At 37.9% G+C, this 26,750-nt stretch overlaps 1 protein-coding gene across 3 annotated transcripts in view; it reads left to right on the top strand.

Annotated features, from left to right (window-relative positions):
* Window positions 1-25,886, top strand: part of SF3B1 (splicing factor 3b subunit 1) — a 40,058-nt gene extending 14,172 nt beyond the window's left edge. Inside the window, exons 3-25 of one of the 3 annotated variants that reach the window (XM_046018498.1) lie at window positions 1,123-1,227; window positions 1,666-1,780; window positions 3,616-3,695; window positions 4,679-4,849; window positions 9,147-9,384; window positions 10,292-10,504; window positions 10,752-10,873; window positions 12,381-12,578; window positions 12,673-12,774; window positions 13,333-13,512; window positions 14,321-14,407; window positions 14,552-14,822; window positions 15,123-15,268; window positions 15,370-15,516; window positions 15,632-15,757; window positions 16,273-16,494; window positions 16,772-16,954; window positions 17,042-17,153; window positions 18,658-18,778; window positions 19,093-19,224; window positions 21,458-21,730; window positions 23,027-23,243; window positions 23,533-25,886. In XM_046018498.1, the coding sequence (XP_045874454.1) occupies window positions 1,123-1,227; window positions 1,666-1,780; window positions 3,616-3,695; window positions 4,679-4,849; window positions 9,147-9,384; window positions 10,292-10,504; window positions 10,752-10,873; window positions 12,381-12,578; window positions 12,673-12,774; window positions 13,333-13,512; window positions 14,321-14,407; window positions 14,552-14,822; window positions 15,123-15,268; window positions 15,370-15,516; window positions 15,632-15,757; window positions 16,273-16,494; window positions 16,772-16,954; window positions 17,042-17,153; window positions 18,658-18,778; window positions 19,093-19,224; window positions 21,458-21,730; window positions 23,027-23,243; window positions 23,533-23,691 (3,720 nt within the window). In that variant the 3' untranslated portion in view covers window positions 23,692-25,886. Of the gene's footprint in view, window positions 1-1,122; window positions 1,228-1,665; window positions 1,781-3,252; window positions 3,309-3,615; window positions 3,696-4,678; window positions 4,850-9,146; window positions 9,385-10,291; window positions 10,505-10,751; window positions 10,874-12,380; window positions 12,579-12,672; window positions 12,775-13,332; window positions 13,513-14,320; window positions 14,408-14,551; window positions 14,823-15,122; window positions 15,269-15,369; window positions 15,517-15,631; window positions 15,758-16,272; window positions 16,495-16,771; window positions 16,955-17,041; window positions 17,154-18,193; window positions 18,264-18,657; window positions 18,779-19,092; window positions 19,225-21,457; window positions 21,731-23,026; window positions 23,244-23,532 lie in introns of those variants that run through there. The other 2 variants (XR_006820252.1, XM_046018499.1) reach the window with 2 other exon arrangements.
* Window positions 25,887-26,750: the final 864 nt, after the last annotated feature.

The following is a 26,750-nucleotide window of genomic DNA, read 5'->3' as shown; positions in this document are numbered from 1 at the left end:
GTTTTTTAAAAGAGAACTAAATTTAATTTCTTTAAAAGGTTTATGAATTGAAAGAAAACGTAGGTGTTTGCAAGTTTTATGAACAAAGGTTTGGATATCACTTTGCCATTTAGTCTTTTGATACCATGGTGAATCTGTATATTCTTTCTAATTTTTAACTGCTGACATTTGGCAATTTTGGGGGGCATTTCTTCTTCTAATTCTTTTCTTTTCTTTTCTTTTTTTTTTTTTACAATTTTTATTAATATATAATGTATTTTTCGCCCCGGGGTGCAGGTGTTTGAATCATCAGGCTTACACATTTCACATCACTCACCTAGCACATACCTCCCCAGTGTCCATAATCCAGCCATCCTCTTCCCACCACCCCACCCGCAAACAACCCTCAGTTTGTTTTGTGAGATTAAGAGTCTCTTATGGTTTGTCTTCCTCCCAATCCCATCTTGTTCCATTTGTTCCTTCCCAGCCCCCTGCCTCTCAGATTTCTCATATCAGCAAGATATAATTGTCTTTCTCTGATTGACTTATTTCGCTCAGCATAATACCCTCCAGTTCCATCCACACCATTGGAAATGGCAAGATTTTGGGTGGTTTTTTTTTCTTTTTTTCTTTTTTCTTTTGATGGCTGAGTAGTGTTCCAGTGTGTATATATATACCACATCTTCTTTACCCATTCATCTGTTGATGGACATCTGGGCTCTTTCCATAGTTTGGCTATTGTGGACATTGCTGCTATAAACATTTGGGTGCACGTGCCCCTTTGGACTACATTTGTATCTTTAGGGTAAATATCCAGTAGTGCGATTGCTGGGTCGTAGGGTAGCTCTATTTTCAACTTGTTGAGGAACCTCCATGCTGTTTTCCAGAGTGACTGCACCAGTTTGCATTCCCACCAACAGTGTAGAGGGTTCCCCTTTCTCTGCATCCTCGCCAACATCTGTTTTTCCTGACTCGTTAATTTTAGCCGTTCTGACTGGTGTGAGGTGGTATCTCATTGTGGTTTTGATTTGTGTTTCCCTGATGCCAAGTGATATGGAGCACTTTTTCATGTGTTTGTTGGCCATCTGGATGTCTGCTTTGCAGAAATGTCTGTTCATGTCTTTTGGGGGCATTTCATTGCAGGATGACGATGACTACTCATCATCTACAAGTTTGCTTGGTCAGAAGAAGCCGGGATATCATGCCCCTGTGGCATTGCTTAATGATATACCACAATCAACAGAACAGGTGACTTTCTTCTTGTTCTTCTCCCCTCCCGCCCCCTTTTAAAAATTAAAACCAGAGTTTATTCATCTAAGGAAAACTGAATGTCTCAATTCCCGTGGAAGCTCACATAGTTTAGAAATCAAGTTGTTGGAATGTCTTGATGAGAGTTGATTGGGAGGATTAGAAGTAATACCTGATTTATTTTGTTAAGGTAATCATTTCATTAAAAAAAAAAGTAATCATTTTGTGAAGAGTTGAACGATGTAGACATGTGTATTTTCTCATTTCCCTCGGTCTTATTTTTTCATGTTAATATTTATCCTGAAATAATAGAAGATATTTCTTTCATTAGTAGGTATTTATTAAACATTTTTACGTGTCTTCTCATGTTCTGGTTTTTACATACTCTCTTTGGTTATTTAATAAAGTGGTTATTAAATGAAACATACCTCTTTTCAGTATGATCCATTCGCTGAGCACCGACCTCCAAAGATTGCTGACCGGGAGGATGAATACAAAAAGCACAGGAGGACCATGATAATATCCCCAGAGCGTCTTGATCCTTTTGCAGATGGTAATTCTTTCCCACTTTTCTATAAGTTTTCAGGAATTTATTTGTCTTGAGTTGTCTTTAGCCCTTTGATTTTTTTTGGCATGCTTATGAATTTGCTTTTCTTTTTTAAAATCCCCCTTATTATAGATATGTATATAGATTTGGTTGAAGTCACAGATGCCATATTCTTCATCTTTATAATGCAAGTTTTCTTTCCAGGTAGAAGGACAAGAAAATAATGAGCCAATGCCATAGAAACGCAAAGGGTTAAAGGTTTTTCTTTTACTTTTGTTTTGGGTACGCTTTCTATACTTTGAACAAATATGTTTTTCTGCTCAAAATACTTTCAAACTATTGAAAGTTTTCATTCCAAATCCTAGACTTTTGGGCTTGTTACTTTTGAGAAACTGTTTCTCACATTAGAGCTCCCCCCATATTGCTCTAAATATAGTCTAGTAAATGCACCTCCTTTGCTCTAAGCATACTTAAAGTTAAAACAAAAGTATGTATACAAAGACTTTGATATTTTTAATAGTTGGAGTCTGTTTTGCTAATTTTAGTGTGCAGGTCAGCACAAGGGGCATAGTGAGCCTGATGGAAGCTTTCCTCAGGTGAGTTTCAAAAACAAAATTAGGTGCCTGTTTCTTAGAATTAGATTCTGCTGCAGGTTTACAAATTAGACTTTCAGCCTGCATGAATTAGTAGGGATATTCTTTTTTTACTTGCATAATTGTAATTGATTTAAACATGTATGTCAGAATTCACAGGCCCATACTAACTGTCCTTAATTTCTTTCCTACAGCAGTACTGCTATATGCCAGTCCTGTCTGCATTCTTAAGGGTGCAGTTCAACACATCCTCTCTAGATTATGGTGAAAAAGTATTCCAAAGGAAGTCTTATCAGAGCTAGTGTCAGAAAGAATGACACTATCAATTGGGCATGATCTTCAGCATAGGAAATGTCTTAGAATTTTATAATTTTTTCCTAAATTGTGATGCTATACTACTGGTATAGCTAATTATCACATTTCTAAAACATAGTGTGCCTCTGTGAATCTTGTTATGTACTCTTTGGGCTTCTTTAAGATATTTTGAAGTTTGAAAGCAAATGCTGAAACTTGAACCAAGAGACTAACACATCTCTTTGTACACCACTTTTCTTCTGTGTGCAACATAATAACTGGTAGAAGTAATATATTTCAAGTAATATGTTTCCGATTGTAATTTATACTTTCTAAGAAAATAAAAATGCTTTTGGGTCAACAAAACTTAAAAAGAATGAAGCCCTTTTTAGTAACATGGCATCAGAGTAAGATTATAGGTGTATTTTAAAAGTCAGATTTTCTAAACTGCAACTGTTTTAGAACGTTATATGGAGAACTTCTCTAGTTATAGTTATTTGTAGTCAGGATTTTAACAGCTTGCAACAGGTAATGTTTTGAATATAAATATCTTTCCAAAGTGTTACTAATGGTAAAGAGATAATTTTCTAGGCTTCTATTCTGCTGCTTGAAGTCAGAACTGCTGATGGAGACAAAGGCACGAAAGTGTACGTATTCCGGATTAGCAACCCAGGAACCCATCACTTCTGAAGACTCTAAACTGTGCTGTCATTTTGTTTTTATATGCATTAAAATATTTGTTTTAAACTGCTGTAGATATGTTTGTGTTCAAACAGGTTAAATTGATCAGCAAACTCAATAAAAAGTAAGATGTATAATTATTAAAGCTTTCCATCAAAAAATAAATTAAATGATTATGCAATAACATAACATTAGAGCAGGGCAGATAAATCAATTTAACCTAATTATCTTTTATTTATTGTACTCTTTTCCTGTTGCTGTTCTTTTCTGCAGGAGGGAAGACCCCTGATCCTAAAATGAACGCTAGGACTTACATGGATGTAATGCGAGAACAGCATTTAACTAAAGAAGAGGTATGTGAGTGTGATTTTTTTATTTTGGTGGTTGTGAAAGAATGTAAAAAGAAAGTTCAAATTGAGAGACTTTTATGTTTCCTTTTTATTTGTTGCACAAGTAATATTATTAATATAATAGTATTAATAAAAATTAAATTGAGAAAGAAACCTTACCCAAAATTCTGGCTCCTCCCAAATTAAGCTTTTCATACTTCTATATTCTTTTCTAATCCTTGGCCCTTTGGCTGTATGTCTGGGTGTGTACACATACACGTAAATGTATGTGTAGCTATACACAGATAAGTATCTTATGGTGGTTATATCTGGGAGGAGGATTGGTGGTGTGTGTCTGAAACAAACGGCTGAGGGAAAAGTCATACAGTTAAATCATTCTTTGAAAAGCTTCTAAAATCTTCCATAAGATTCAGTTTGGATATGGGTAGAGAATTCCGGAGGATTCTTACTGACCTGCGGTGGTGGCTCCATTTTTGTTTTAATAGTAAGCCTCCATAACTTTATTACAAATATGTAATGTGTTATAGGGAATAAGTGCGGTAATGGAACCTTATTTAAAATCATGGGGTAAATTAAATGTACATTTGTTGTTATGACTACGTTGTATATGATTTAGGTAGTTATAATTTTTAAGTTTCCACTTTTAGCCACTTTTCTGTCTTACTATATGGTCTGAACTGTTAAGTATGTGAATTTTAAATAAAATTTCTTCAATGAAAGCATTACTCTTTTAAGATTTTACTTCACTGTTTTTAAAGTAGGGTGCTCTGTGTTAAAAATTCTAGAGGTGCTCATCTTTTGTTCAGAAAGACATTGTATAGAACCAGAAATACAGAAAGGAAAGGGAAAATAAGGAATGGGATTCCCAGTAGCATAGAAAGCAGAATGAGCGAAGACAATGACATTAAATTGAAATGACTGCTGATTATATGAAAATATGTTGAGAAGGTTTTGGAAATACTCAGTGCCTGTTGAAATATTTTTAGAGAGAAATTAGGCAGCAGCTAGCAGAAAAAGCTAAAGCTGGAGAACTAAAAGTTGTCAATGGAGCAGCAGCGTCCCAACCTCCCTCAAAACGAAAACGGCGTTGGGATCAAACAGCTGATCAGACTCCTGGTGCCACTCCCAAAAAGCTGTCAAGTTGGGATCAAGCAGAGGTAATTTATTTTTATTTTTAGTGACAATTGTTATTATTTTTGGATTTTCCCTCCCACATGGAGTGTGTTTGCCTACTCTTGTTGACATCAAGTTAACACAGACCAGGTGACTCAAACAGTAGACATTGATTTTTTTCACAGTGCTGGAAGCTTGAAGTCAATATCAAGGTGCCAACAAGGTTGATATCTGGTTAGAGTACTCTTTTTGGCTTGTAGAAGCTTGCTTTCTTGCTGTGTCCTTATGTAGCCTTTTCTCTGTGTGCGCATGAAGAGAGTATGCGAGGTCTCGTGTCTCCTAAGGACACCAGTGCTATCAGGTTATGGCCCTAACCTTACGACCTCATTTAACCTGATTACGTCACTAAAAGCCTAATTTCTAGATACAGTGACATTGGTGGTTAAGGGCTTCAACATAAGTTTTTTTTTTTTTTTTGAGGAAGACACAGTTCAGTCCATAACCTAGAATAAAGGAACGTTCCTTCTGGAGTATTGAAATAGATACTTCAGTATGTCACATTGTGGAGGTTGAGTACAGTATAGTGATTGTCATTTTCGAGATCCATAATTTAACCATCTGACCACTGGTGTCACGTGGGTAGTGCTACTGCATTACCTTCGTCGGTTTGTTTTCTTAGAGAACGTCTTTGGGGGTTGTTTTTATTGGTCGATTTGTTTAAACTTTTTCAAAATTGTAAAATAATAATAACATAAAATTGCCATTTTAACCATTTTACAATGTACAGTTTGGTGGCACTAATTACACTCACAAAGTTGTATAACTATCTCCACTAATTTTGGAATTTTTTCATTACCTTGAGCAAACAGTAATCATGAAGCAGTACTTCTCTATCCCCTCCAGCCCCAGAGAAAGTTTCGAAGAATAATACCTCCTTGAGAGCTTTTTAGTTGAATTTGTTTCCTGTTTTTCCTTTCCAAAGTAGAAATAACAAAAAACCTTAAACTGTTCCCACTATGAAATTGACCAGTATGCCTACATCTGTTCTCATTTACTCCTTTCTGAGTTGTCAGTGCAGGTTGAACAACTTCTTACGTACTATTTCCCATCCCCTCTCACTACTCAAGAGACTTTTGTGTAATGTCAGTTTTTTTCTGTGTACTCCAGGTTATTGTCAGCAAACACTTTGTACCCATTTTTCTCTTCAAAGAACAAAAAACTATAGGAAACCATCCCTTAATCCTCACATCCCCTCACATCCTCACATCCTCACGACCCCATTTCTGTCTCTTCACCGCAGAATGCTTTGAATGAGTTGTCTAAACCTGCAGTCTCTGCTTATCTCGTCTTCTGCTTATACCACTCTACCAAAACAGCTCTTGTCAAAGTCACTTGACCTCCTTCTAGTAAATCCGGAGATCAAGTCTCAGTTCTCATATCCTGTATCATAACATCATAGATTCTATCATTTATCAGTGGCATTGACCATTACTTGATTCCCTTTTCTTAGATTTTCTTAGATTTTTCTTAGATTCTGGACTTCAGTCTCTCCGGTCCTCCTCATACTTTTCCTCACTCACTCCTATTCCTCAGTCTTGTTTGCTGGATCTTCCTCAGCTTCCTTGAACTTGGGGGTTTTCTAGTGCTCAGTCCTTGGACCTCTTTTCCATCTAAATGCATTCCATAAGATCTCATTCCTCTCTTCCTATACCATCGCTGTAAGACGCTCCCAAATCTATCCCCTACATGTCCTGGGTTCCCAGACTTGACACTTCCATTTGGATGTTTAATAGACATTTCAGAATGAGTTTTTCTTTCACGTACCCTTCCCACCCTGTTCCCCTGTCTGTTGGTGCGAGCCGGATGCTTAGAGTCATGGCAGTGTCATCCAGTAGTTACTCTCATGTCCCAAATTCTACCCATAAATAAATTTTGTTGGCCCCAACTTTAAATATATTTGGAATCTAACCACTTTTCATGACCTCTGTCTCCACCGCCCTAGTCTTAATCACTGAATTTTTTTTCCCCAAAGATTTTATTTATTTATTTGACAGACGGAGATTACAAGTAGACAGAGAAGCAGGCAGAGAGAGAGGAGGAAGCAGGCTCCCCACTGAGCTCGATCCCAGAACCCTGGGATCATGACCCGAGCCAAAGGCAGAGGCTTTAACCCACTGAGCCACCCAGGCGTCCCATTAATCACTAATTTTTTTTTAAAGTTTATTTATTTACTTCAGTTATCTCTGTACCCCATGTGGGGCTCAGATTCATGACCCCAACATCAGGAGTTGTATGCCACCTGAGCCAGCCAGGCACCTCCTTAAGGTCACTATTTTAGTACAAGATTACTGCAGATTGATTTAGTACAAGATTACTGCAGATTGATTTACACACCATGGCATTATTTTCCCAAACCCAGAATTGGGATATAATAAACCTAATAATTTCCTAACACTTGAGTTTAAGGTAGAGCTTGAGGAGTTCCCATTTGCTTGCTGATATGTGAGAAGATTTGGTTCTCTAGAATATAAATTGTTATTCAATTTATTATTTGTTTTAAAGATTTATTGATTCAAGAGGGCGAGCAAGAGTGCACAAGCAGGGGCAGAGGGAGAAGCAGATCATCTGCTGAGCAGGGAGCCCGACGTAGGGCTCGATCCCAGGACCCTAGGATCATGACCTAAGCCACCCAGGCACCCCTGATTATTACTAAATTTAATTATGTGATTGACAATGCTAATTTTAAAAACTGGGAAAGAGAAACATGTGCTGTTATTTGTATGCTCATTAAAACTAGACACGAGAATTTATGTCTGTCTTATAAAACTGTAGAGTTTCAGATGCTGTTTTCTTTCGTTGTGCTCGTTTAACACAGCTCCATCCTAATCAGGACTGTGGGAGTTACAGTGGATAGTGCAAAGAGTTTATTTCCTACCGGATCAGCAGGAGAAGCAGTTGCTAAATAGGAAATTTTGAATAGTTTATCTGCTTCACTCACCTAATTGAAAATTTCTCAGCCCTGATGATAAATAGAATCTCGATTCTTCCCTTTTTTTTTTTTTTTAAACATTTTATTTATTTGATAGAGAGAAATCACAACTAGGCAGAGAGGCAGGCAGAGAGAGAGGAGGAAGCAGGCTCCCTGTGGAGCAGAGAGCCCGATGTGGGGCTCGATCCCAGGACCCTGGGATCATGACCCGAGCCGAAGGCAGAGGCTTAAACCGCTGAGCCACCCAGGCGCCCCACATAGAATCTTAAAGGAAAAAAAAATTGAGCCTTCCAATTTGTGGTATTTATGCAGTTTGCAAGTGTAAAGTCAAATGGAATTCTTGTGTTGGATAGAGCATCCAATTTTAAATAAATAAAAGTGTATTACAAAACCTGTGGAATACTTCAGGGTCTTAAATACAAATTTTGTTTGCCTAACACTGAAGCACCTGCACCTTGATACTGTATTGTGTGCACTGTGCAGGTTCTTCTGTTCCCACAGGCTGTCGGATGCCTTGCATCACCTACACCTTGTCTCTGTTCGAACGATAATGGGAGCTTTGATTACTTCTCTCTACTTATGTTTTTTTTCACTAGTCCTATCAGCATCAGTTCGAGAAAGTACAGATATGATTGTAAATCTTAGGGTTTGAAGTTCTGTGACAATATCTAGTTAGATAATTACCCAGGTGATCCCAAACATATACTTAGATTAATTAAACACACAAGAAAAACACTAAAATAGTACCTTAGTGAAAACTCATAGATAATATGTCTCTAAGCACAGTTTGGGAAATATTGCTGTAATTTAAAGTTGACATTTTTTCTTTTTTTAAAGATTTTTATTTATTTATTTGACAGAGATCACAAGTAGGCAGAGAGGCAGGCAGAGAGAGAGGAAGGGAAACAGGTTCCCTGCTGAGCAGAAAGCCCAATGCGGGGCTCGATCCCAGGACCCTGAGATCATGACCCGAGCCGAAGGCAGAGGCCTCAACCCACTGAGCCACCCAGGAGCCCCTAAAGTTGACATTTTTGATTGCAGATCTCGACAGAGAAGGTTTAGTGATTTTCTCAGAGTTACGGAGCTACTAATAATGATACATCCAAGACCTATACCCCAAATACATTTTTTTTTTTAAGGTAGGGCTTTTTCACTGCTTCAGATTAAAACTTCACATTGTTTTTAGTCAGACATATTTGCTATAAAGAAGGTCTCTTAAGCAGGGCAATTTACTCTCATTTATACAGAATAAGACTAAAACATTTGTTGGCCATTTTTTTGGTAGAAATTTTCTAGTTATTTTTATGTGGCTGTGTAGGAATGTGAAATCAAGTGTCTTTTGCCTTGTTAAGACCCCTGGACATACCCCTTCCTTAAGATGGGATGAGACACCAGGTCGTGCAAAGGGAAGTGAGACTCCTGGAGCAACCCCTGGCTCGAAAATATGGGACCCCACACCTAGTCACACACCGGCGGGAGCTGCTACTCCGGGCCGCGGGGACACACCTGGCCACGCAACACCAGGCCATGGAGGCGCCACTTCCAGTGCTCGTAAAAACAGATGGGATGAGACCCCCAAAACAGAAAGAGGTACTTCTCTTGGAATCTTGGTGTGCTTTGTGTTTGGGTGAGGTACTGACTTGATGAATGATACGTGTATAGGAGGAAATCTCTTCACATCTCTAGTCCTGGGTTAGAAAGGCAAATAATTAGTCGCTTTGGGGATAAAGAACTAAGGAGATCATATGCCATAATTCTTTTCCCTTCTTGAGAACATAAAATGTACCATTTTAACCATTTTAAGTGTAGTGTTCAGTGGTGTTAAGCACATTCATAGTGTTGTGCAGCCGTCGCCACTGTTCATTTCTAGAACTTTCTCATCATCCTGAACAGAAACTCTGTACCCATTAAACGATAACTTCCCATTCCCTCCTCCCAGCCCCTGGGAACCTCTGTTCTATTTTCTGTCTATATAAATTTGCCCAAATCTCTTGGGTTTTTTTTGTGTAAACTGTTTGAAGCTATGTTTTACTAATTTTTCGTGAGAGTAGCTGTGAGAAGTTAAGACTTAATAGTACATGTGTTACACCAAAATTTTATAAAGGATTTCTAACGATATGGGGGAGGGCTTAACATAGGAAAGAAGCAGTTTGGAATTGGACATGAAGCGTAATCTCAACTGTATAGAGAAGTCAGAAGTGGCTCAGGATGCACAGAGTGGCTGTTTCTGGGTTGGGCTATTGTGCCTGGTTAAAAAAATACTTTGGTTTTTCTACTCCTCAGTGGTTACTATGTTTTTGTAATTAGTGGGAAGGAAACAAAAAATAATGTAGAAGGATAAATAGGAAACGAAAATTTAAAGTTTAAATGAGTCTCCATTTTAAGGATATTCTGTTTTTGAACTTGACTAGTTTTAATATGTTAACTCTTTGAGAATAAACAGTAATTTTTTAACAGCGGTTAAAATTCATTTATTTCCTTTCTTTTTTTTTTAAAGATACTCCTGGACATGGTAGCGGATGGGCTGAGACTCCTCGAACAGATCGAGGTGGAGATTCAATTGGTGAAACACCAACTCCTGGAGCCAGTAAAAGAAAGTCACGTTGGGATGAAACGCCGGCCAGTCAGATGGGTGGAAGTACCCCTGTTCTGACCCCTGGAAAGACACCAATTGGCACACCAGCCATGAACATGGCTACCCCCACTCCAGGTAGAAGATCTCCCAGTGGAAATAATTTTTCCCCCAGAAGTATTTTGAATTTTTTTCCTCTTAGGTATTCTGTTTGCTGTTAATGCCTATTTTTAGCAAGAATAACTGGATTAAAAAGTTTGGGTTTGATTTTATAATATGAAGCAATTAAAATTACAATTGATATTAAGTGTTTTATATCCCAAGGGCCTTTGTAATGATAAAGACTTGCACTATAGATTGTAACGGAAATTTGCTCTTTTGGTAGGTCACATAATGAGTATGACTCCTGAACAGCTTCAGGCTTGGCGATGGGAAAGAGAAATTGATGAGAGAAATCGCCCGCTTTCTGATGAAGAATTAGATGCTATGTTTCCAGAAGGATACAAGGTAATAACAAGTATCAGTTTGGTGACAGGATGTAAATTTTATTTAAATGTTTTTTGAAGAAATTGATTGGTCAAGTTTGTATTGGCCTTGCCCAAATTTACTACTGCTATTCCGTTCTTTTAGCTATTTCCAAGTGTATTTCAGTTCTAAAAAGTAATCGAGATGAAAAAAATGAATGACATGAAACTTATTACTTTTGGAAGGTGAGAAACAAGGACTTCTAGGACTGTACTTTGCGCACTGCTGCCTTGGTGTGGAATAGCTTGTTCCTTTAGTTTATCAGCTCTCAGAGACTGAAGCTCACACTTGGTCACAGTCTTACTTTGTGCCTCACAAGATTTTGTGTACTTAAGTTCTGGATTGCAGATAAACACAAAGGATATTCTCTTTACCATAGCAGCTTGAAGTTTATTTTGAATTACAAAATTTTCTAAGTACCCGGGACTCAGGAACCGTTTGCTGGTCTAAAGGTAGTCTGTGGTCGTGTAGCTGGAATGTAAGACATATAGATGGCCTTTCCAGAGCCTTATGTTGCCAGTGCCTGCTGCTTTTTAAGAATTCATATGTGTCTATTTTTTCCCTTGTTAGGTTTATATTAGAGAGTTTTAAGTGTGCATGAATTTTTTTTTTTTAAGATTTTTATTTATTTGACAGACAGATCACAAGTAGGCAGAGAGGCAGGCAGAGAGAGAGGAGGAGGCAGGCTCCCTGCTGAGCAGAGAGCCTGATGCGAGGTTTGATCCCAGGACCCTAGGATCATGACCTGAGCCTAAGGCAGAGGCTTTAGCCACTGAGCCACCCACGCGCCCCAGGGTGCATGAATTTTATGGCCTCCACATAATGCTATGGAAATAGATATTCTACAACTTACTGTTGACTGCCTAAGTGTCTTCTCAGTTGTAGTCATTGATTTTCTCAGTATCAATAGGAGAGAAAAATCTTCGTGAATCTTAGGAGAAGTTTTTGGTGTAATCAAATGATGTATTTTATAGGGCTTTGGTAAATATTTTACTTTTGGTTTTTATGCATTTAGTTTTATACACTTAACTCATTTTTGTTGAACTTAAATATTAATATTCCTTTTATAAAAAAGTGCAGAGATTTATTGGAATGGTTTTCATTTTATTAAAATTAACCATCTATTTGCACTTTGTGAACTTACTCCATTTATCGCCTATTGGCTCATCAGCTTGTTTGTATAGGTTAATGTTTGAAAGTGATCAGAATTTCATAAGCCTGCTTTAGGTATCTCATTTTCCCACATTCCTAATATTCTTAATTTATATTTCAATTAGGTAAGAAATATGAATGGTTGTCATACAGACTTTAAACATAAGAGCCCAAAGATGGGATCAGTGTTAATTCTTGCTTCCAAGCAAGAAGCTTCTAGCTAATAAACTGTAAGATATTTAAGTGCAAATGTTAACTCATTGTGTTCTTATGTAAAATAATGAAACTTTATTTTATAAAGTCTGGAAAATCCTAAATTGTCTTTTAACTGTACTAGGTACTTCCCCCTCCAGCTGGTTATGTTCCTATTCGAACTCCAGCTCGAAAGCTGACAGCAACTCCAACACCGTTGGGTGGCATGACTGGTTTCCACATGCAGACTGAAGATAGGACGATGAAAAGTGTTAATGACCAACCATCTGGAAATCTTCCATTTTTAAAACCCGATGATATTCAGTACTTTGATAAACTTTTGGTGAGTGGTAATAGAACTAAAATACTACTTTTTACTTAGGACTTCACATTGCATTATCTTAATTTACCTTTACATTTTCTCTTTTTACTCTTAGGTTGATGTTGATGAATCAACACTTAGTCCAGAAGAGCAAAAAGAGAGAAAAATAATGAAACTGCTTTTAAAAATTAAGAATGGAACACCTCCAATGAGAAAGGTAAATACCAGTTCCCTAAGTCATCAGGTTCACTATAATTTTATGTTTAGAAGTCTATAATTAATCTTTTCATCTTTACCAAGGGCAAAGTGTAAGAGAAAGAAAGGTGTGTAGTATGAGGGATTTAGCGTTTTAATCAAACAATTTATGCTAATAAGGATGTTGAAAAATGAGATTCTCCTTTTTGTTCTCAGGGCCTTTAAAACATGCTGAAGACACTAAGGTAATTAGTGGAATTATGTGAGGAATTACATTAATACCATATGTAATCTGAAAATGGGCATTGCTTTAGTGGAAATCGAGAAGTTTTATATTATACCCTGTGGCTCCGTTATTGTACTAAATTATTATGCTTTTTTGAATTAACTGAAAACATTGAACTTCAGTCACAGGAGTTCAGAGTAATTTGATGGGAATGCACTCATGCTACTCTGTGTAAGATGTCTGTGAAGTTTACGCTAAAAATGTTAAGTTATGGAAAATCATGGAGTATTTTGCTTGTTCAGAATGCTTCATTATAAAGGATCACACCTTCTACTCTCCCCCTTCCTCCCCCAGGCCGCCTTGCGTCAGATTACTGATAAAGCTCGTGAATTTGGAGCTGGTCCTTTGTTTAATCAGATTCTTCCTCTCCTGATGTCTCCTACACTTGAGGATCAAGAGCGTCATTTACTTGTGAAAGTTATTGATCGAATATTATACAAACTTGATGACTTAGTTCGACCTTATGTGCACAAGGTTTGTTCTCAAGTAGTGTTTCTGCTGGTTGAATATTTTTTAATATAAAGGGAATTCATGGATTTTTAAAACCAGCTTATTGTGAAATTTCAAAAATTCTGAAAACATAGTGGCCGAGGCATCCATTCAAAGTATAAAGGGAAATTTCAGCCTGTTGCAAGACATTGAGTTAACCAGTATTAAATTTACATGCCCTGAGAGCCTTTTCTTTTTTTTTTTTTTTTTTTTTTTGGGCCTGGATCAGAAGGACTTGGGCCCCCCACGAGCGGCGCCGGGGAGTGGGTCTTCCGTCTGAGAGCCTTTTCTTTGCATATGCATACACTACACATATACAAATGTGTGTGTATATGTATAGAAGGAACTTTTTGTCATTTTTACAGTGGATTCCAGTATTCATAGTTTTTCATTTGCTTTTATTGGTATAACATTAGGATGAGAAAAGATGTGTGTCAGTAGCACACTGTTTAGCATTAAGGATCCATCTTTCTGCTAGTGGTAATAATGGCTTAGAATTGTAAAATGGAGATTGATGTATAAGTTACTATCTTCTAAAATGTTGACTGTTAATCTGTGTGATTTATGTTTGTCTTCGTATATCTTGAACTTGCATAGTTAAAATTTTTAATTCGTCCTATGATTAATAAAGTCCTGGTAATTATAAATTTCCTAGTAAAATACGTTTTGTACACTAGTGTGTTTAAATTTCATAAATGGTCTATAATACATTTTTTTCTATATGTGTATAACTTTGTTACATGAGTATGGCATTAGTAATTGGTGTAAAAATGTAGCTCTTTTTCTTTTTCAGATCCTTGTCGTCATTGAACCATTGTTGATTGATGAAGATTACTATGCCAGAGTGGAAGGTCGAGAGATTATTTCTAATTTGGCAAAGGTATTTACATTGTATTTCTAGAGAAGAAAGTTATCTTCATCGATGGGATTATTTGATTATATAAAGAGCTAAGAGTTAAGAAAAAAAAAGAGTTAAGGGTTGATGTTACCAACTGATGACTGTCCTTGTTTCTTGACTTCTTAGGCTGCTGGTCTGGCTACTATGATCTCTACCATGAGACCTGATATCGATAACATGGATGAGTATGTCCGTAACACAACAGCTAGAGCTTTTGCTGTTGTAGCCTCTGCCCTGGGCATTCCTTCATTGTTGCCCTTCTTAAAAGCTGTGTGTAAAAGCAAAAAGTCCTGGCAAGCGAGACACACTGGTATTAAGATTGTACAGCAGATAGCTATTCTTATGGGCTGTGCCATCTTGCCACATCTCAGAAGTCTAGTCGAAATCATTGAGCATGGTAAGTTGTAATATAACTTTGTCTTTTATAAGACAATTATAAATTTATAAATTATAATTATAAATTATAAATTTCCTGAATTTGGCCTACTGATTTGGAGGGATAAATGGAAGGGCTTTAACTATATCAACACAATATAGTTTATAATAGGACTTGTAACATTATCTGCTTGTAGGCTGTGGTTTGTACTGGCTTTGCCTCATTTTGTCTCATGTGAACAGATTCTGCAGTTTGACTGAATGGTGAGGTTGTGAAAATGAGGAAATGTCACTTAGTTACAACCTGTGTTTGGTTTTCTAGGTCTTGTGGATGAGCAACAGAAAGTTCGGACAATTAGTGCTTTGGCCATTGCTGCCTTGGCAGAAGCTGCAACTCCGTATGGTATTGAGTCTTTTGATTCTGTGTTAAAGCCTCTGTGGAAGGGTATCCGCCAACACAGAGGAAAGGTGGGTTCACCAGATAGATTTTATTTTTCATTTGAGTTCTACTCATTGAGGTTAAGGGAACTTTAATTTATTAAGTATGCAAATTTTTTATTTTAAAATAGGGTCTGGCTGCTTTCTTAAAAGCTATTGGGTATCTTATTCCTCTTATGGATGCAGAATATGCCAACTACTATACCAGAGAAGTGATGTTAATCCTCATTCGAGAATTTCAGTCTCCTGATGAAGAAATGAAGAAAATTGTGCTGAAGGTAATTGTTACAAATTTGTTTCATGGTTCAAAGAGAATGTTAAAGCACGTTAAAAGAAAAATAACTTGTGTGTGTTAAGCCAGGCCAGTTTTACTATTATTTTTTAACCTTTTAGGTGGTAAAGCAGTGTTGTGGAACAGATGGTGTAGAAGCAAACTACATTAAAACAGAGATTCTTCCGCCTTTTTTTAAACACTTCTGGCAACACAGAATGGCTTTGGATAGGAGAAATTACCGTCAGGTAAACTTTTATTGTAAAAAATATTTTCAAGGTATTCCTGGCTGTCTCAGTCTGTAGAGCCTCTGGCTGTTGATCTCAGGGTTATGAGTTCAAGCCCCACATTGGTTGTGGAGCCTACTTCAAAAAAGAATATTTTCAAAAATTCTTTCAACTAATTTTTAAGTCAGTTCAAATAAATGTTACATATTATTTTTTGCCCTGGTTACCTCATAGTATGTGCTTGATTGTGAAAGGAAGTGGATTTTAGTTAGCCAGTTAACTTCCATTTTGATTTTGCATGCTATGATCAATTCCCAGCCAGGAATTAATGTCTTTGTTTAGTTAAACGAAATGCTGAACCTGTCTAGGTAAAACATGACTACAGTCTTACCTTAAATCACTTTGACGTATACCCACAGTTACAGTTTTTTTGGTCACCTTTCTTTTTAAGGTTTTTAAAACAGGAGTTAACTGTTCTCAGCATGCTTGCTAGCCTGAGTATATCTAAGGGGTTTTTTTTTCCTTCTCTTTCTTAGTTAGTTGATACTACCGTGGAGTTGGCAAACAAAGTAGGTGCGGCAGAAATTATATCTAGGATTGTGGATGATCTGAAAGATGAAGCTGAACAGTACAGAAAAATGGTGATGGAGACAATTGAGAAGATTATGGGCAACTTGGGAGCCGCAGATATTGATCATAAACTTGAAGAACAGCTGATTGACGGCATTCTTTATGCTTTCCAGGAACAGACTACAGAGGTAATAATACGAATTATAATGGCAGATTGCTGCATTCATGTTTGTAAAACACATTACTTTTCAAACAAATAATTACTACTAAAAAGTAACTGAGTTTAAAATTTTAAAAATGCTCGTGGTCTCATTCCAGTTGTCTATGGAATACTTTTCTACTTTAAATTTTTAGATTTCATTTTGTTAAAGCAATATTAGCATTTTTAAACTAGTCAGTCACAAACTGACTTCTAGTTCCCAGTCAGTGTAGTTCTAAAATCTGACTTCGCTTTTCTTTTCTTAGGACTCAGTAATGTTGAATGGTTTTGGCACAGTGGTCAATGCTCTTGGCAAACGAGTCAAACCTTACTTGCCTCAGATCTGTGGTACAGTTTTGTGGCGTTTAAATAACAAATCAGCAAAAGTTAGGCAACAGGCAGCTGACCTGATCTCTCGAACTGCTGTTGTCATGAAGACTTGTCAAGAGGTAAACTTTTGTGTGAGATTCTTACTTCTTCACCAGATAGTTTCACGTGAATAGTAATATTTTAATATTATTTTTTTTTAATTACAGGAAAAATTGATGGGGCACTTGGGTGTTGTTTTGTATGAATATTTGGGTGAAGAGTACCCTGAAGTATTGGGCAGCATTCTTGGAGCACTGAAGGCCATTGTAAATGTAATAGGTATGGAATTTGCTGGTCATGTAAGAATTTTTTTGTTTTGTTCTTTTAACTGCGTTTTTTTGTTTGTGTGTTTTTGTTAAAAGTAAAATATAGAATCGTATTTAGGAGTTGAATAATGGTTTCTGATATTTTGTTTTACTTCCAAATTATAGTGAAGTTGGGATGTCCCAGAAGTCTTATTTCTTTAAACTCATTTATGTTGTACTTTAAAAAGAGAAAAGAGGACAAGGTTAGGACCTGTAAGCGAGGTGGGAATAGTTAGAACTTAAGGAACTTTGAAGTCCAATGGAATAGAGATTTCGTAATAAAAATAGTATCTCACCTGAAATGTATTCAGGGGGTGGGAGGAGACAATGCTGAAGTTTTAGTTTCAGGACAAAATATTATATATTTCTTTAACCTTGAATTAGTACATGATTATGGCAGGTTTTTCTGTTTGCTGTCATGTTCCAGGAACATATCCAGGGAGAAAAGTGAATTTTTCAAGTTGTTGTTTCATTTTATTTATGTCTAATTCTTTATCCATTCAGTTTTCTAATCCAAAGTGAAGACACGAGTATATTACAAATGCTCTTGGGTATGGAGAGCAGAGATTTTTATTATTTTAGGACGTTATGGTGAAGCAAACAAATGGTCTCTTTTGTTTAATCTTTCATTCCAGTTGACATGACTGTTGGGAAAGTGACTTCTGTATGGTTTAGAGGAGCCAAAATCACCTAGCAGGAGGTCAGAATAGCTGGCTCTGGTAGCCACTGTTTTTCTCAGTTTATTTAGTAAAGGGCTTTTATGCAATGTAGGAGATCTTTGAACCATCGCATTTACATACAGTCCCCAATTTAGCCCTGTCTTCTGTACTTGAAGATAGCTGTTTGCCAAAAATCAGTTATTTGGCCACTGTGGGGCTCTGGTTTACAGGGAGTTTTAAACCATATTGTTAATCAGGGAAACATGGGGAAAGCAATGGAGAGAGAATCAGAACAAGCAGTTCTAGTTAGAGCAAGAGCCCCCTGCCAGCTGCCTCCTTTTTTCTCTCTTCATAGGTGTAAATACCATCCAAGTATGCCCTGCATTGCAGGGAGACTGGAGATCTGTTTGTTTTGCAGTTAAAGGGTAAGGGGGCCCTTTCTGGAAAATTTTGCTTTAATTTACATGTCTACCTCTGGCTTATATTGTTGTGTATGGCCGGAACATAAACCGTCCCCATATTTAAATGTGAGTGTACAAATACATTCCAGAACCAGATAAAATTTTTTTTTGTTGCCGAGTATCCATCATTCTTTAAATCACTTCACTAATTTCTTTCATTTCTATGCATAATCAGAAGTTTTAATAAAAAGTTAAAAATTCTGAGTCTGGTCAGAATCTGGAGCTTTTTCTTTCCATAGGCAGCTGTAAGTTTATATTTATGCCTGGTGGTGTATATTATATTGCTGAGTAAAAGGTGAAATGAACAAAGGGTATAGTTCAGATGTTTATTGATAGTGTGTTGACTTTTGTTAAATAGGTATGCATAAGATGACCCCACCAATTAAAGATCTCCTGCCTAGACTCACCCCCATCTTAAAGAACAGGCATGAAAAAGTACAAGAGAATTGTATCGATCTTGTTGGACGTATTGCTGACAGGTAAGCAGATTATGTAAACAGTTTTATGAGCTGTATTGGTTTTCACATTTTAGCCACTTTTTATTTACTGCAAATTTGCTTAATGTTGCTAATATAGCTATATATGGTAAGACTATCCAGTGAATTTTCAATTTGGATGGTAATGAGAGGTGGCAAGATGGTTTTAAGATTAAACCATCCTTTCTGAAGAGTAATGTTTTTATTTAATGCTTAATCTGAGTAGGCGATTGTGTCTTGAGAACTGAATTGTAAGTTTACCTTCAAAAATTTCTTGTTGCCACCAAAAAAAAAAAAAAACTTTTTTCTTAAATTAGGGGAGCTGAATATGTGTCTGCAAGAGAATGGATGAGGATTTGCTTTGAGCTTTTGGAGCTCTTAAAAGCTCACAAAAAAGCTATTCGTAGAGCCACAGTCAACACGTTTGGCTACATTGCAAAGGCCATTGGGTGAGTATTACTTACCTTTATATATGTATTTTTAACTTGATCATAAACCCAGAGTGTTAGAAAAGCTTCTGTTTCTGTAGTCATCTTCTAAAGGCACGGTGTCAGTAATACAGTTGAGAAGTACATCATTTAACCACTGACCTTCAGTTTTTGAGATGTTTTCTTAAATTTCAGATTGAATTAAAATAGTTTTAGGTTTTGTTTTGTTTTTAATTAAAGATGTGTTTATTTATTTTTAGAGAACAAGAGCAGGGGGGAGGGATAGAGGGAGAGTCCTAAGTGAACTCCCACGCTGAGTGTGGAACCCACTGCAGGCCTCGATCTCATGATCCTGACATCATGACCTGACCTGAAATCAAGAGTCAGATTCTTAACTGACTGAGCCCCCCAAGGGCCCTTAGATGGAGAGTTTTAAAATTTAATCATACCTCAGATATTTTCAGAAGGAAAATAGTACCATCTTTAGAGTAATTTCAGATTTTTGTTGGTCTTTTTCAGGATACTGTTTAAAATGTTATGGCCAATTCTTAAGAAAATAATCAGCATAATTTAAGTCTCATGTTAATGCTTGTGTGTTGTTGTTTTTTCAAAGGTTTTACTTATTTTGAGAGAGAGAGTGAGCAAGCACAAGCCTGGGAAAGGGCAGAGGGAGGAGAAGCAGACTCCCTGCTGAGTAGGGAGCCCACCATGGGTCTTGATCCCCGGGCCCTGAGACGTGTGCTGAAAGTAGACACTTACCCGACTGAGCCACCCAGGCACCTCAATGCTTTGTGTTCTAAAAATAATTTTCTAGGGATGCCTGAGTGGTTCAGTCGGTTAAGCACCTGCCTTTGGCTCAGGTCATGGTCCCAGGATCCTAGGGATGAGTCCTGCATTGAGCTCCTTGCTTTGAGGGAAGCCTGCTTCTGCCTCTGCTTCTCCCTGCTGCTCGTTCTCTCTCTTTCTCTCCGATAAATAAATCTAAAAAATAATTTTCTAAAACGAATCCACAAACAACTGATATTATAACTATCAGATAATCTGTGGTTATTTGCTTCCACTTCATCAGAATCAAGCTAGAAGAAATAGTCATTTTGGAAAATGAGATACCACATATACATGTAGCTTAGTAACAAAATATTTTCGGACAATAAAAACATAATAAAAGTCAGATTAATAAGACAAAGTCTCTTTATCCTCACCCTCTTTTGGTAGCAGTAATAATTTCAGCAGTGATACATTCAAGATATTTGCAATGAACAGCCTTTGTGCTTTTTTTTTTTTAATAGCTCCCGTGTCTTTTTAAGTTTGTGATAAAATAAATGCTTGAAGACGTATAGATGTAATAAAGTTATGTGGGAGGGAAGATGAGAAAAGGAAAGTAGGTCTTGTGTGTTGGGGCATGAGAGACCACGGGTTGGATACTGCCAAGCTCTAGTGGCCATGTTTTGACCACTCTAGAATTATTCATTCTAATCATTTAGTTAGACTTCTTTATACTAAAGACTAAAAATTACATTTGAAAATGAATCCATTGAATTTTTTTCTTTAAGAGATACATTTAAAATTTTTTTTTTAAAATTTATTTGTTTATTTGTCAGAAAGGGAGGGAGCACAAGCAGGGATAGCAGCAGACAGAGCAGGCAGAAGCAGCAGGCTCCCCACTGAGCAGGGAGCCTGATGTGGGACTCAATCCCAGGACCCCGGGATCATGACCTGAACCAAAGGCTTAATGTACTGAGCTACCCAGGGGTCCCTTTTACTTATTTTTAAAATGTCTGTCTGTCTATACTTTGCGGGGCAGGCAGCAAAGCAAGGTTTATTGAGTGATAGCAAAGTGATAGTACAAAGCTCCCAAGGAGGTAGGGGACCTTGAGAAGGTTGCCACTTCAAAAGATGCTTAATGTAAATGAAGTTCTTGGGTGTTTGGGCCGCTCAGTCGTTCAAGTGTCTTGCCTTCAGCTCAGGTCATGATCTCAGGATCCTGGAATCAAGCCCCGGTTTGAGCTGTCTGCTTTTCCCTCTCACTCCCCCTCTGTGCTCTCCTTTCTCTCAGTCTCTCTCTCTCTCTCTCAAATAAATAAATAAAATCTTAAGAAAGAGTTCTTAAGTGGAGACGAGTACCAATTTTGTCATAAAATTGAAAAGTTCCTAGTATTTACCATAAAGTTGTTTTCCTTTGCACTTTCTTCTTTCTTTTAAAAAAATATTGACTTATAATCTGACAGTTTGTTGATGCATTGCTTTTTTTCAGCCCTCATGATGTTTTGGCTACACTTTTGAATAACCTCAAAGTTCAGGAAAGACAGAACAGAGTTTGCACCACTGTAGCAATAGCTATCGTCGCAGAAACATGTTCACCCTTCACAGTACTACCTGCCTTGATGAATGAATACAGAGTTCCTGAGCTGAATGTTCAAAATGGAGTGTTAAAATCACTTTCCTTCTTATTTGAATATATTGGTGAAATGGGAAAGGACTACATTTATGCTGTAACACCATTGCTTGAAGATGCTTTAATGGATAGGTAAGTGACCTAAATTAAATGCAACAAAGTAGTTATAATTCTTCCTTTAGAACTTACTGGAATAATTATTATATGACCTGTTTGTTATGGTGCAGTTAGCAAAGGGGAATACTGGCCTGGATTTTTATGAAACTGAGCATGACTGTTCAGATAATATAAATGCTGTAGTGGGTCCCCACATTTTCTCTTCCAAGTGCCCCTCACCTTTTTAATCCCCCTTTCATATCTTAGACCAAGTACATTTTGAAAAGCAGTAGTTGATAAGCTTTTGTTTCAAAAATTAAAGTCAAATATAGAGGAGGTGAGAAGTATGAACTTATTGGTGTGACAAAGAGACCTGATCTGGTTAGCTTTATGTTACTGGATGTGAAGCAGAGATTTCCATTAGGCTTTTGAACTTCTGAACATAGCCATGCCCCTCCTGTTTCAGGCCCCCGCTTGTGTGGAGAGTGGCCATTAACCGAGCACTGCTTGAGTTTGTTGGACCGACTCCTGATGCCTCTGTCTAGACTGATGTAGAGCTTGACGCACAAAAGTAACTGAAGAATGTAAAGGAAAGGTCAAGGTCCAGGTAGTGGGCATGACTGTCTTGGCTCTTTATTTTTCAGGAAAGATAAGCTGTTCAAATTGGAGCCAGTCCAGTTACTTTTGTGTACAGATTAAAGTTACTCATTCATCCCCTTCCGAAAGGGAGACTTCATAGGACTCAACAAGTTACCACAAGGTGTAAATGCAAGACAGAGACAGAACGAGAACCGTGCTCTGTAAAAGTCTGGACACCTCAGGCCCAGTAAACTAGAAGCACATTGTTCATACTCCTCAGTGAGGCGTGCCTGAGCGTAGCGCAGGCAGCCTTTGAAGTGTGTGCCCTGAAGTTAAATATTCTATTCTGTGGACTGTTAAGTTGAGGTGCAGCGCACTGAAAATTACTAAATGAGAGAAAACAATACTTTATTTGGGGAATTTATTAATGAGGAATGTTGCTAAGAAGTATAGTCGTAAATTCAGTGTGTTTTCTTAATACCTTTAAGGTATTGTTACTTCCAAAGAGCGTGAACTTGTTCTTTTTACGCGCCCCCCCCCCCCACAGCCTTGTTACCTGATGTTTGTGCTCAGTTGGGTCATTGTAGAATAACTCAGTGATTTGTCATAACCATAAATGCAGTTAACATGGGATGTTTGGAAAAAGTTTTGGTCCTTCTCCCCAAGTTGCATGTCTGAATGAAGGCAGGCAGATATTTGTAAAATTAACACTGTGTCTTAACAAAGAGCCTTCCTCCCCCCACCCCGTTACAGGGACCTTGTACACAGGCAGACGGCTAGTGCGGTGGTGCAGCACATGTCACTTGGGGTGTATGGATTTGGTTGCGAAGATTCACTGAACCACTTGTTGAACTATGTATGGCCCAATGTGTTTGAGACCTCTCCGCATGTGATTCAGGCAGTTATGGGAGCCCTGGAGGGCCTGAGAGTTGCTATCGGACCGTGTAGAATGTTGCAGTATTGTTTACAGGTAAAGTTACAATTTTTAAAGGGTTACTCAGTGCAGAAAATAATTTAGTTGAATTAAGTCACTGCTGCTAATGTGAGTAGGGCATTGTGTACCATATGGGAGGACATTTGTGGGGGAGGAGAGAGCACGTTTTGTCTTTGCTTGTTGCAGTTTTGTACATTTGTCAGGTTTTTTCCCCCTTTTAAAGGGAAGTATTTGGAATTCACCTTTGTGGGCTTTTTGCTTAGTTTTGCTAAGGTTATGTATGTTACTGAAAACTGAAATAGAATATGGCTTGTAATTATTCTAGGGTCTGTTTCACCCGGCCCGGAAAGTCAGAGACGTGTACTGGAAGATCTACAACTCCATCTACATCGGTTCTCAGGACGCGCTCATAGCGCATTACCCAAGAATCTACAATGATGATAAGAACACCTATATTCGTTACGAACTTGACTATATCTTATAACTTTATTGTTTATGTTGTGTTTAATGCACAGCTGTTTCACCTCTTAAACTTGCTTCGATTTGGTGATACAAACTTTTAAACATTGCAGAGCAGTAGACCTGGTCATAGAGGAAGTGCGAGCAATCAGTAGCATGATCTTTAAGTAACCCGTCTTGTTCTTGATGTTAAACAGTAAACGCCAGTAGTGACCAAGAACACAGTGATTACACACGCTATCCTGGAGGGATTTCATTTTTAATTCATCTTTATGAGAACTTAGAATTCATTCCTTGTGTTTAAAGGGAATGTTTAATTGAGAAATAAACATTTGTGTACAAAATGCTAACTTGTGTGTGTTTTTTGAACATGACTTGTAAAATGCGGAACTTTGATGAAGTATTGGTTTGTGTAGAATAAGTGGCTTAATTTTATTTTCTGTTACCTGGTTTATAGAAAGTAGTTAGCAGAATATAAACTATATAAAGTGATGGCATCTTTGTCAAATTCCATTGTTCTGTTGATAATGACATCAAGAAGAGTAGCTTTTGAGGGTTCACCTCAAACTAGCACAACCGTCCATCACCATAGAAAATAGCAGCGCCTTTGCTGACCTGTCTCGCATAGTACTGTTGCACTTACATAGCGCCTTTCGTTTCTGGATTTCTCAAAATGCTTTATAACATGTGTAAGAGAAGTGATTCAAGTCCTGTCTAACTCTTGAGTTAGTGGTTAGAAGGTGGGGAAGGTATCCTTACTTCAAAACTGCTTTCTGCCTGAGTGTTGCTGATAGAATAAGACAATCTTTGGGCTCTTTGCCATGTCAGAAGCCACTCCTCAACGTGTTCGGAAAATACTTGTGGGATACCTGTTGTGTACCAGCCTCTGTGCCCAGTGTAGGGATGCCAAGGTGCTTTTGACCTGCCCCTTGCCCTTAAGAACTGCAGTATCGTGGAAAAGAGGAGACGCATCTAGTTGCCTGTTACTTACGTACTGTGGTTCAAGCGTCTGTGTTTGCTTAAATTGATCTGTAGGTGTCAAGCATAAATTGAAACCATTTAATTCTAGAGGAACCAAGCGCTGAGGCAGTACTTAACTATGGTTTGGCAATGACTTTAAATACATTTTCAGCTTTTCCTAATTTTCTGACCAAAAATTTCTGCATTTTAGTCCTTTTACCGCCCACAGTAGCGTTGTCTCCTTCGGCTAGTACTTCGGCGAAGTCTGATGAGAACGGAGATTGTGCAGCGGGGTCAGCCTGGGATGGCTCTGCTGCTGTAAGGAAGGCTGGTCCGCTGGGACGAGGAGGTTGGTGCCTCCAACTGTTAGCACTTCGGGCCTCCTGTTTCGGAGGCTCACGTGACAGTTTGCAAGTGGCTGACTCCTACAGAATGGATACTGAGCATTAGCTGACTCCTCAGGCGGAATTTTTAACTCCGTATTGTTCCTTGTGTAACATAACTTTGTGACATGTCAGTGTGTTCTAAAACAAATTGGCCAAATCACCTTTTTATTCTTGAAATTTTTGTAATAGTAGCCCTGGGTAACTTTGTATCTTGCTGTTCCCCGTAGTTAATGTCAAATGACTCTCAGTAATTTCTGATCATGAGAATTGAGGAAAATGATTAGGCTTCAAAGCCAAAATTTCTTTTAAGCCAGTCTTGGATAAATTTAGTTGTATTTTCACTTCAAGTACTTGGGTAACTTCAGTTTGCTTGGGCCCTGGCTCTTTATGGAAAATACATCTGCTTTGTAGTGGCGATGTGGAACAAAGGAGACTGCCTTATATGACTTTTACTGATGCAAATAATTTGAAGACAGGTGAGGGAAATACGGCAGTGACCTTAAAGGATGGGACCAAATAAAGGCTCATAGACATTTGGATAATTTTATATGCTTATTATTGAATAAGGAAAGCATTTTGTGACATACCCTTGTGAAAGACGCTATGTAATGTTTTAACTATCTTTCAGAAGACTTTTTCTTTCGTACTTTCTTTTGGTGTTTCTTAAAGCCAAACTTAAGCAGGAAGAAAATGTTCTTAAGGGGAGACAGTGGGTGGGTTTTTCTGTGGGCTTTTGTTGGTTTTTCTGTGGGCCCTCCAATGGAATTGATCTCTTTGGCTGTTCAATTTTTTCATATTGTATTTTTAAAATTTGTTGTACGGTGCCCTGTGAGCATCAAGTACCACCAGATGAATAAAACTTATTATATCTAAAGTCTTAGACCAGTTTTTAATTGTAGTTGACTGTATTGTTATTGCACTGCACTGTTGTGGTTGTGCCATTTAAATAATACCGAGCTCTCTGCGTTTTCCGGACAAGGGAACTTAATACTTGAAAAACCAAAAACTTCTTTAAATAAGAAAGCAGCTAGAAAAGGCAGTTGCAGCCATATGGGGTTTAATTGTTTGATTCTTCGGCTTCTAGTGCCCCTTAAATCCCATAGGTTAAAAGAAATAGAAACTAAGCTATGACAAGGTATTTCAGCCTTGGCATCATTGATATTTTGGATCAGATGACCTTTTTGGTGTGGGGGCGCTGTCCTGGGCGTCGTAAGGGGGTTGAGCAGCCCCCATGACCTCAACCCACTGCTGCTAGTTGCACCCATCCGCCCCGCTTACAACAACTACAAGTGCCTCTAGGTTGTGCCTCGTGTCCTTTGGAGAGCAAAATTTCCCTAGGTTGATAACCATTGAGATTTGTTTAGACAGGACTCATGTCTGATAAAATTACATCGTGGTGTATAAAGCATTGAATTTGAGGCAGCATTTGCCTAGGAAGTAACTAGATACACTATTTCACAAATACTTAAACATCTGTGTTGGATAAATGCCACATCAGTCTTGGGGAAGGCAAGGTAAAAGCATGTGAGATGCTGACTGACCTCTCTGGTCCTCAGAGAATCTTGTGGCCCAGTTGGAGGCAGCCGTGGAGTGCAGGGACCGGAGTGCCAGTAGCTCAGTGTTCGCTTGGAGTGCAGTGTTCGGGGCCCTGGTTGTCACCTGTGGGAGGGGAGGTGTGATAAGGCAGGAGGAAGAGGGCAGGCAGGGCACAGAACCCTCCCCCACCCCTTTTTTAAAA

Source organism: Meles meles, chromosome 9 (genome assembly GCF_922984935.1).
Source record: "Meles meles chromosome 9, mMelMel3.1 paternal haplotype, whole genome shotgun sequence".
Lineage (NCBI taxonomy): Eukaryota > Metazoa > Chordata > Mammalia > Carnivora > Mustelidae > Meles > Meles meles.
This window is presented reverse-complemented; position numbering and strand designations above follow the sequence as displayed.